Raw genomic sequence first — 11,190 nt, forward strand, 5'->3', positions numbered from 1 at the left:
CATGAATCCATGCCATTAACCTTCTATGAGGAGGTGAGTTTCCATCTAGATAAAGGAAGGCCGTATGCGTGGTGGATCTACATTTTGCAAAAGCATTTGACACAGTTCCCCATAAACGTTTACTGTACAAAATAAAGTCCATTGACATGGACCATAGGGTGAGTACATGGATTGAAACCTGGCTACAAGGGCGAGTTCAGAGGGTGGTGATAACTGGGGAGTACTCAGAATGGTCAGGGGTGGGTAGTGGGGTTCCCCAGGGTTCAGTGCTGGGACCAATCCTATTTAATTTGTTCATAAACAACCTGGAGGATGGAGTAAACAGTTCAATCTCTGTATTTTGCGGATGATACTAAGCTAAACAGGGCAATAACTTCTCCGCAGGATGTGGAAACCTTGCAAGAAGATCTGAACAAATTAATGGGGTGGGCAACTACATGGCAAATGTGGTTTAATGTAGAAAAATGTAAAATAATGCATTTGGTGGCAAAAATATGAATGCAATCTATACACTAGGGGGAGAACCTCTGGGGGAATCTAGGGTGGGTAAGGACCTGGGGGTCCTAGTAGATGATAGGCTCAGCAATGGCATGCAATGCCAAGCTGCTGCTAACAAAGCAAACCGAATATTGACATGCATTAAAAAAGGGATTAACTCCAGGGATAAAGCGATAATTCTCCCACTCTACAAGACTCTGGTCTGGCCGCACCTGAAGTATGCTGTCCAGTTCTGGGCACAAGTCCTCAGGAAGTATTTACTGGAAATGGATGAGTACAAAGAAGGGCAACAAAGCTAGTAAAGGGTCTGGAGGATATTGGTTATGAAGAAAGGTTTGCGAGCACTGAACTTATTCTCTCTCTGGAGAAGAGACGCTTGAGAGAGGTTATGATTTCAATTTACAAATACCGTACTGGTATCCCCACAATAGGGATAAAACTTCTTCGCGGAAGGGAGTTTAACAAGACTTGGCCACTCATTAAAATTAGAAAACAGGTTTAACCTTAAACTACGTAGAGGGTTCTTTACTGTAAGAGCTGCCAGGATGTGGAATTCCCTTCCACAGGCGGTGGTCTCAGCGGAGGGCATCGATAGCTTCAAAAAACTATTCAATAAGCACCTGAATGACCACAACATACAGGGATATACAAGGTAATACTGAAATATAATCACACACATAGGTTGGACTTGTGTCTTTTTTCAGCCTCATCTACTTTGTAAGATGGTGCCATGCTAGAATTGGATGCATAGATGAATTGCATTTATTTGGAGTGCTGGTGACTTTCCTGTGCCTTATGTGTCACAAAAAACACATGTAAATCAAGAATTGGGTTGTCGTAGAACCTCTTCTCAAGGCAACATTGACTATTGTCACTATGTTGCCTTGAAAAAAGGGACCCTGCAAGGCCCCAAAATGTCTTGTTTGTTATGCCTTATGTGACGCTGACATCGCAATAAACACGTGAAATTTATTTATTTGGGGTGCTGGTGACGTTACATCGTTGCCCCTTCTTAGCAGGTCTGCATACATGCTACGATTCCGAACTATGAACACAGATAATGTCCGATATCAGAAAATCACCGCCATTTTTGCACATGTGCCAGGATCCCCTGTATGTTCACAGACATGCCGCAGGTCTGTGCCAGGTTCCAGATACTCAGAATAGCCCTGTGGCATGTCTGCACATGCACAAATTGTTAAAGATGGTGGCATTGACAAGGGCAGAGGGGGTGGTGATGCCAATTTACAGATTACAGGACCTTACAGCTTTTTTTTTTTTTTACATCATTTTTGTCCTGTGCAATCTCTCATACTGCAGTGTGTATGGAGTGAGGTTTCTGACCTGTATTGGGCCATTAAGAAAAATAAGACTATCACCAGCTATAGGTGTTTAGTTAGCTTATGAGCTAGGGACATAATATGAATGCTGGTGGTTTTATGCTAAACATATTGTATTCCTCTTACTTGCAGGTGCTACACTCTGTGTTATATGTCAGGACAGAAGTTCTCTTCGGCAAACCATCGTACGTTTGGAGCTGGAGGATGAATGGCAGTTCCGACTGCGAGATGAGTTCCAGACTGCTAACAGCATTGATGACAAACCACTCTATTTCCTTACTGGACGACACATTTGAATGTTGGGAGGCTTTAATTTATTTATTTTTTTATTTTTTGCAATGAAGTACCTGAAAAGTGTCTGTGAAAGGTCATTCTGAAGCGAGTGAAAAGAAATCGGTGGATTCAGATTTACTTGCTTCTGATTAATGGATGGACCATGTTCACATAATCAAGATTACCTTTTTGTCCATCTGAGTGCTACTGTTGGACAGATGAAGACTTCAGTGCTTTTTGCCTTTTATTTTCATTATTTGCTTTACTTTCATGAATTATCATCCTGAGTCTTTGGACCAATGCATTTGCAGGCTGATTATCAACTTTTTATTAGCACAAAAATGACTAGTGGAGCAATCTTTCTACTTTACTAATGTTGTTTTTAATGCAAATTGTGGCCAAGCAAGACTTCCTGCGAGACACTTAAACCTTTAAATGCGTTTCCAGATCCTTTACATTTGTTGAGAGATAAGTGTGCCAAATATATTTTTAGAGATCATTTTTATTCTTGTATTCTCAGTATCGCTGATGAACTGTACATGATCTAAATGATCAATCTATACATAAAACTGATGATTGTGTCAACATATAAGGACCTATTTTATTGACATCCTGTCCAGCGTGTGCACTTTTCCTTTTTTTTTTTTTTTTTTCCCAGACGAAATGCATCAATTCGACACATTTTATCTAGCCACTTGTTGCATTCATCTATTACTATACAAGTGTGCTGTTTACTAAATGTAAAAAAACATTGGGAACATTTTATTCCTGTATAGGGCTACAGAATGTTAAGATTCCTTATAGTGCCACCCTAGACTGTTTACTGCTACTCTGTAAGAAAAAAGGTTTTTCCCTTACCTCACATAATGCTAGATAAAACAAGCACCGATTCTTAATCTTAAAAGCAACCTCCTTGTAAAAGACGTAGGTTAAAAGGTTATATTTTGTTCCCACTCTTTAAATTGCATTCTGAGTGTGTTTCAAGAAAATGTGTTTATTGATATCCAAGGCAAAAATAGATCTATATTTTTGCATGCCTTTCTGACATGGATTTCTGCTGAATGAAATCATATAAACAAACGAACAGTGAAACGCATATTAGACAGGCCTGACTTGAGGCACTTATTAGTTTTATATAACCGTAAATGCACAAAAGACAAGTGTTCACCCCTGTTGTTTTGAAACTGAAGCCTGACATTGAAATGTTATAAAGAAATGCATACCGTCTTAATAGGAAAAAGTATGGTGTATTCATAAATGTGAAACTTTTTTTCCTTGTCCAAATATAAGATGCACACGCTGTTTAAAAAACACTTAATATATACCGTATATACTCGAGTATAAGCTGATGCGAATATAAGCCGAGGCACCTAATTTTACCACAAAAAAAATGGGAAAACTTATTGACCCGAGTACAAGACGAGGGTGAGAAATGCGCAGATACTGTAAGTAAAAAAGAGGGTCAACGATGCCCATTTGTAGCCTCACTGTGCCTATTTGCAGCCATAAGTATCCCGAACATCAAACTCAGTAGTTAAGGGTTCCTAGATGCCCCCTAACTGCAGCCAAAATTTGGGGTCTCTGGACTCAAATGGTCCCCAAATGACATTGCTGCAGATGGACACAATTGACCAAATTTGGGGCCCCGTATCTTGGGGCTACTTGGTGCTAGGAACCCTATGAAAACCCAGTGGAACTAGCACTACAACATATCCAAAGCTGGAGTTCCTAGCATTAAGTGGCCCCAAGATACGGGGCCCCAAATTCGGTATGGAAAATGTCAAACACTTCTGCAGCAGAGAATGACATTTTCCAAACCGACTTTGGGGCCTCGTGTCTTGGGGCCACTTGGTGCTAGGAACCCCAGCTTTGGATATGTTGTAGTGCTAGTTCCACTGGGTTTGCACACCAAATTTGGGGTTCCTAGCACCAAGTGACCTTGAGATACGGGCACCAAAGTCGGTTCGGAAAATGTCATTCTCTGCTGCAGAAAAGTGCTTTACTTGAGTATAAGCTGAGGGGGGCATTTTCAGCACAAAAAAAGTGCTGAAAAACTCGGCTTATACTCGAGTATATATGATACTCATCAGGATAGAAATATGGGCACTGCTGACTTGTGTTTTATTTTTTTTTTTTAATACATGTTCCAGGACTAGCATGTATGTCCTTCCTTTGCTGTCTGGGGAGTTGCTGGCCTAGCACAAGAATGTGTGCATCAGGTGTCGGCCACAACCTTGTTCTGAGTCGCTTACCAGTTAGCATAGGCAAGATGAGATGGAGGGTCCTGAAAAATGTGTAGGTGTGGCAGCATCCACGTGTCTTTTTTTCTTTTTTTTTTTTTTTTTTGTTGTGTTTTTTTTTTTTTTTTTTAAGCGAAATGGGCCAAATGTTTGTATTCCATTTTACACGCTAAGCATGCAGGTAACCATCTAGGTTCTTACTATTTCACTTTTTAAGTAACATTTTTAGCTTCAGTTGGAAATAGTGTTAAGCGATTGCAGATGAAATTGTTTACAAATTAGAACAAAATATTTAATATATAAGAAAAGAATTGCGTACTTGTAATATACGTCGCATTGATTGGTGTTGCACATATTCGTGTTTGTTTAGCTTTTTTTTTTTCTTTCTTTTTTTCTTTTTTTTTTTTTTTTTTTTTTTTTAATACTTTGCAAAATAGTCTTGCCTTTGGTGCACTCCTTATTGTGTGTTTTTGGATTGTTAAGAAACAATGGGGTCACCATTAGTTTTGGCCTGTAAGGCAATCAATTTCCAGACTGGGATTTTTCCTCGCAGGGTGAAATGCTACATGGGCCAGGTGTGGCAAAGATTATAGAACGATATTTAAAATTTCTTTCTGTATTGTGAGAGTAATACTGTGTTGTATTGCATTTTGCTTGGGCCCTTTCTGCTAGTTGTTCCATATAGTTGTATGTTTTTCCTCCAGCCTGTTAGGTTTTCAATTTGCACTAAATTACTTCATTTTTAGAGGGAGGAAAAACATTCATCCTGTGGGCCTGGTGTAACACAAAATGGCATCTCTAATCTTTGTAACTTTTATACCCGTTTTCTAATTTTATGATTTGTAAACAAAAAAAAAAAACTGTTTGTGAAACACTACATAAATTGTTTGACATAACAGACCTGTAACCAAAGAGAGCTTGGACATGCAATGTTTTTAATGGTGTTCTGCTTTTCACAAAACATGGCTAATACTATGCCAAGGTTGCCTCAGGCATGAATGATGCCTATATTGAATGTAATCAGAGTCAGTTATATCAGCACCAAGCTTATTTTGTTGTAATGTATACAAATTGTTTTTATGTGATGAAAAATTTAAATATGCTGCTTAAAAAGGGACTTTATTGACCAAAAACTTGGTGAATTTGGCATCACTAGTCAGTCTACCTCATGCTGTATTGTTTGCATATTGGTAATTTTATCAGTTAATTGAACTGTTGTTGTTATTAAAGTTATTTACCAAAATGTCTGCGGAAATTTTTGTGCTGATAAAGTCTGATTTTTATTCACCTGCTTTTTCAACCGCTGTACTAAAAACAGTGAAGTGGTGGGCAGAAATGTACCTAGTGCCCTTTATAAACAGCACTGGACAAAGCACTATTAGTCCGTTAAGGAATACAAATAATACAGCGCTTACTGTCAAAAGTAAATATAGTGATTAGCATCACTAAACATAGTGAAAACATAGCGGATGACAGGTCTGTCTCCGCTTACTGTGCATAGAGGACATCGGGGCTCTGACTGGTCCGTCTATGGGGAAAATGGACCGCCTGTCCAATTTTCATCCGATCGGCCGGACGGATGGAAAATAGGGTATCCATCCGTCTGGATTTCATGGATCAGATAGCAGTGGGTGTCATCGGACATGTCACCGCTGACATCCCCTGCCCCATAGAGGTGAAACGAGACTCCAATCAGGTCCGCCTGAAAAACTGACAAGTTACTGGCAGGAACATACAAGAAAGACTGGCTGGGGTGCACAAGAACTCTCAGGTTCAGGTACGCTGATTACAGGCTGGACTGCTAACAGAATCGCACAGTTGCTGGCTGCAAAACACTGGTACTGGTTGCCAGCCTGGAAAAGGGAAATGCTGGAGTCAGGAACATGCAGGAATGCTGCATGACATGTGGTGGTGCTTTCCTGGTTGCTGATTTGCTAGATGCCAGTAGCCTCATACATTGAAAAGACCAAGTGCTGGAAACAGGCTAGTGTAATTCCCCCCCCCCCCCCTCATACTTCTCATCCGACTTACATCTGTATCATTTGTTCACACACCCCTTTTCCTTCTCATTGCACTTGCTTCCATGTAAAAAAAAAAAAAAAACTCCCTTGTGCAAGAGGCCTTATATAGTAGCATCCCAAACCTTCATGTCATTTTTATATATTAATGGCTATATTCCGATAGGCAAAGTGCAGACACTTTCAGGTAGTATTGGAGGTTGTTGTTAAAGTAGAATTAAACCCTGTTGTAAAAAGGGGGGGGAAATATAAAATGGCCCCATGGGAGCTTTATGTCATAATATACTAGTATGCACTGTACAGTAGCACATTACGGCAGATGTAGCTACTAAACAATCCCCTAGCACTGTGCTGTCAGTGCTCTCAGCTGTCACAGGAGCATCCATATTCTCCCAGCCGCCCTCCTCCGATCCTACTCTTCCGCTGCTTGACTGGCTGGGCTGCAATAACATCACTCCTACACAGGGGTGGACTGACCATTGAGCCACTCGGGCACTGCCCGAGGGCCCTGGGCCACTAGGGGGCCCCATCAGGGTTGCCAGCCTCAGTAAAACCAGGGACAGTATGTATAAATCTGTGGGGGTTTTTTTTTTAACATCTGTGTATACTGTGTGGCCCCATAATCTCCTATTGCCCAGGGGCCCCATGAGTTATCAGTCTGCCCCTGCTCCTACACATGTTCATGGGAGTCACATGATCATAGCACACAGCCGTGCCATAAATGTACGCTGAGCTGCACATGCTCAGTGTCTACTAACTCCAACAGGTAAAGAGAAGCGCATACACTGGATATAAAGTCTACACACCCCTGGTAAAATGTCAGGTTTCTGTGATGTAAAAAAATGAGACAAGGATATATAATTTCAGAACTTTTTCCACCTTTAATTGGATCATTTAACTGTACAACTCAGTTGAACAACAAACTGAAATCTTTTAGGTGGAAAGAAGTAAAAAATAAAATGATATGGTTGCATAAGTGTGCACACCCTTAAACTAATACTTTGTTGAAGCAAAATTTTGATTCTATTACAGCACTCAGTTTTTTTGGGTATGAGTCTATCAGCACGGCACATCTTGACTTGGCAATATTTGCCCACTTCGTTGCAAAAAACACTCCAAATCTGTCAGATTGTGTGGGCATTTCCTGTGCACCAGCCCTCTTCAGATCACCCCACAGATTTTCAATCGGAGTCAGGTCTGGGCCATTCCAAAACTTTAATCTTCTTCTGGTGAAGCCACTCCTTTTGGATGTATGCTTTGGGTCATTGTCATGCTGAAAGAAATTCCTCTTCATGTTCAGCTTTCTAGCGGAAGCCTGAAGGTTTTGTGCCAATATTGACTGGTATTTGGAGCTGTTCATAATTCCCTCTACCTTCACTAAGGCCCCTGTTCCAGCTGAAGAAAAACAGCCACAAAGCATGATACTACTACCACCATGACCGACACTTCAGATTTTTTTTTTTTTTTTGCAAAATTTAGCCGGGCTTGGGTGTTTTTCTTCGTAAGTAGAGGCTTCCGTCTTGCCACTCTACCCTATAGCCCAGACATATGAAGAATATGGGAGATTGTTGTCACATGTATCACACAGCCAGTACTTGCCAGATATTCCTGCAGCTCCTTTAATGTTGCTGTAGGCCTCTTGGCAGCCTCCCTGACCAGTTTTCTTCTCAATTTTGGAGGGACGTCCAGTTCTTGGTTTTCTCCACTTGATGATGACTGTCTTCACTGTGTTCCATGGTATATCTAATGCCTTGGAAATTCTTTTGTACCCTTCTCCTGACTGATACCTTTTAATAATAAGATCCCTCTGATGCTTTGGAAGCTCTCTGCAGACCATGGCTTTTGCTGCAGGATGTGACTAAGAAAATGTCAGGAAGATCTACTAGAACAGCTGAACTTTATGTGGGGTTAATCCGAGGCACTTTAAATGACGTGTGTATTGACTCCTATTTAACATGAGTTTGAATGTGATCTGAACACAGCTACATTCCCAGTTAGAAGAGGGTGTGCACACTTATGCAGCCACATTATTATTATTTTTTTTTTTTACTCCCCCTCCCCCTTGCCTCTCACTATAATAGCCAACATAAATATTCAAGAAAGAGAGAGTAGCACAACTTCCTGGTTAGGGTAAAGGGGGGGTCTCTAGGCCTCAATTCAACCTTTTCCTTCTGTAACACACACACAAAGAAAAGGTTCTTTATAGGTTAAAGTGGATGTTAACCCACTCTCATCCTTTCTAAACTACTGCCATAGTGGTTATCTATAGGGATATACATGCCTCCTTACTTGTCAAATGTCTCCCCTCTGTCTCTTATGAGACCTGAAAAACTGCAGATTCTGCAGGAAGGTCTGTTGGCTTGAGCTTGGTGGGTGGAGTTGTGATGTCAGTAAACTCACTGCCCACCTCTACACTCCCCTTGGCCAGGCATCGATATTTCTTACACTGAACTTGTCTTGTGGATTATGCACCATGATCACTAATATCCAGTCAAAAGCCAGGAAAGCCACCACATGACTTATGCATGTCCAATCATGCTGAGGTGTGAAGCAGCCAATCCTGGGAGAGCTGAAGTCACAGAATGTGTCTCTCAGGCTCCTGCATGAGATATGTAAATCTCCTGTCACTCACAGTAATGGGGACTAACTGACATCTATTTCTCTCTGACCATTTTTATCTCACTGAAAAAAAAGATAAAGAGGATTGCTCAGAGCTGGATTAACTCTTCGTAGCAAAACTGGGCACAGATGACATGAAATCCTATACTGTACAAGGTGCAAGCCTTAATTTAAAAAAAAAAAAAAGAAAAATCGGGTTTGCAACCATAAAGCGCATCTAAACTCAGTGACTTGCCTTATAGAAGTTATTGCGATGAGAAAGGCAACCTTGTAAGGATGGCCAGAGGAATAACCCAAGTTCAAATGACAAGTTTTTTTTTTTTAAAGAGCCAATAGAACTAGGTTGAACTCAAACGGAGTCACGGCAGGAGGAATAAAGTAAGTGTTTTGTTTTTAAATATCTTGACTTGCAAAATTTGCCCACTCTTCTTTGCAAAAACACTCCAAATGCTTTTTTTCAAAGCGCCAACAGAACTAGGTTGAGCTCACACGGAGTCACGGCAGGAGGAATAAAGTAAGTGTTTTGTTTTTAAATGCCACTTAATACATTGACCTATCGCTTTAAACCCAGTCTGTTTAGGCAGCATGGTCTGCTGCCCTCACACCATCTACAGGCAGCTTAAAGGGGTTGTAAATCCGTCAGGTGCCTGGACTGATAGCCGTCTCAGTGAGTTGCTGAGACAGCCACTCCCCGTCCCTCCCCAGCTCAGCGCTCCAATGAGGGGGGAGGAGCAGAGCAGGAGAGCTGCTGAATGATAGTCAGCAGCTCTCTGCTCGGGGAACCGAGCCAGAGGCAGTGGAGGACAGATGCGGCATCAAACCGATGCTGCATCCACCTAAGTAAGTATGATTATGGGGAAAAAAAAAAAATCCCATACTTCTCTTTTAAGGTGAAAAACTTTGAGGCTTTACAACCACTTTAACTCTTCAATAAGACACAGAAGTTGAATCCAATATCACATCACAACTAATTGCGGTACAGTGGATGTTTTTAGTCTTTTGATGTGTAAGAAGAATTTTCCTAAACATTTTCTTTATGAAAAACAAACCCTGACTGGGGGAACTTGTAAGCATAGGGGATGGTCTAGCTTAGACTACGTAAACTAACTAGCTCTAAACAGGAGGGGCGGTCAGATGAAGATACCAAAATCACATTGTAAAAGAGTTGTAGTGGCCCGAACTCGCCACTAGATGTAAACATACTACAGTAAAATGATAATCTGTTTGGGGGGGAGAAAGAGAGATTGAGAACAGTGGGAAGACCTTCACGAAGGACAGAGTGGCAAGAAGCTGCTTTAAAAAAAAAAAAAAAAAAGACCGCTCAGGCCAAGATTTGATCCTTGATGATATTCAAGGCTAAACACTGATCCAGACCAGACTGAAAAGAAGATCAGATCTTTCCTACAAAGAACTTCCTGGGATGGAATTTCCTAGCGTCACACCAAGAGAAATATGCTTTCCAAGTGTGATGGTAGGCTTTGTGTAAAGTCTATTTCCCTTAATGTCTTTCAGGACAGCACTTGAGAGAGTGACTCCTCCCCTTGCAAACAGGAAACACCTCTTCCACCAAACTTTAAAAGGAGGCTCCTTTCCACACATTGTCAGTTTTTGTGTTTCCTCTGGAGAGAACACTTCGTGGGGAAGTCAGGGCTCTCAGGTGCTGTCCTGGGAGCTCAGGTTTCCTGTGTTTTTTCACCAAATACTTCTTTTACCTCATGAGAGCTGTTCCTCCCATTCCACAGCTGATGAAGGTGCTGCTGGCTGGGCTCCCTCTCCCTCTTCATCTAGGCTCAGGGTGAGTCTGACTGTCGTGGGCATCGCTCCTGGGCGGCGGCAGGACAGGCGGTGGCCGTTTACTATGCTTTTTTTCTCAGGTCCACCGCCTGTTGCTTACAACACCGCCGCCATCTTGGGGATGGCAGCGGGGCTCCATCCACCGGAAGTGAGGCATCCAGAAAGGGGGCGGCACCCACGGAACAGGCGTGCGGCGTCATTTCCGCCAGAAATTGCAGAGGGAAAGGGGAGGAATGGGGCTGGTGCTTATTTAGCGGTTCCGGTCCGGCGCACTGGCGCTATTGGATTCTGGAACCGGCGTTTTTAGCCACAAACACAGCAAGCGCTCCTCGATGGAATCGATGGCGGCAGCAAGGCCCAGGTAAGGGGCAGTTGTATACTGTCCTCCTTGTACTGTGGGGTCTCTCT

At 41.9% G+C, this 11,190-nt stretch overlaps 1 protein-coding gene across 1 annotated transcript in view; it reads left to right on the forward strand.

Annotated features, from left to right (window-relative positions):
- The window catches only part of GREB1L (GREB1 like retinoic acid receptor coactivator), a 199,353-nt gene extending 195,568 nt beyond the window's left edge, over nt 1–3,785 (forward strand). The window contains exon 34 of the mRNA XM_073631446.1: nt 1,971–3,785. Coding sequence (XP_073487547.1) covers nt 1,971–2,134 — 164 coding nt within the window. The 3' untranslated portion in view covers nt 2,135–3,785. The remainder of the gene's footprint in view (nt 1–1,970) is intronic.
- The last annotated feature ends 7,405 nt before the right edge of the window (nt 3,786–11,190 follow it).

This window comes from Aquarana catesbeiana, linkage group LG05, assembly GCF_042186555.1.
Source record: "Aquarana catesbeiana isolate 2022-GZ linkage group LG05, ASM4218655v1, whole genome shotgun sequence".
NCBI lineage: Eukaryota > Metazoa > Chordata > Amphibia > Anura > Ranidae > Aquarana > Aquarana catesbeiana.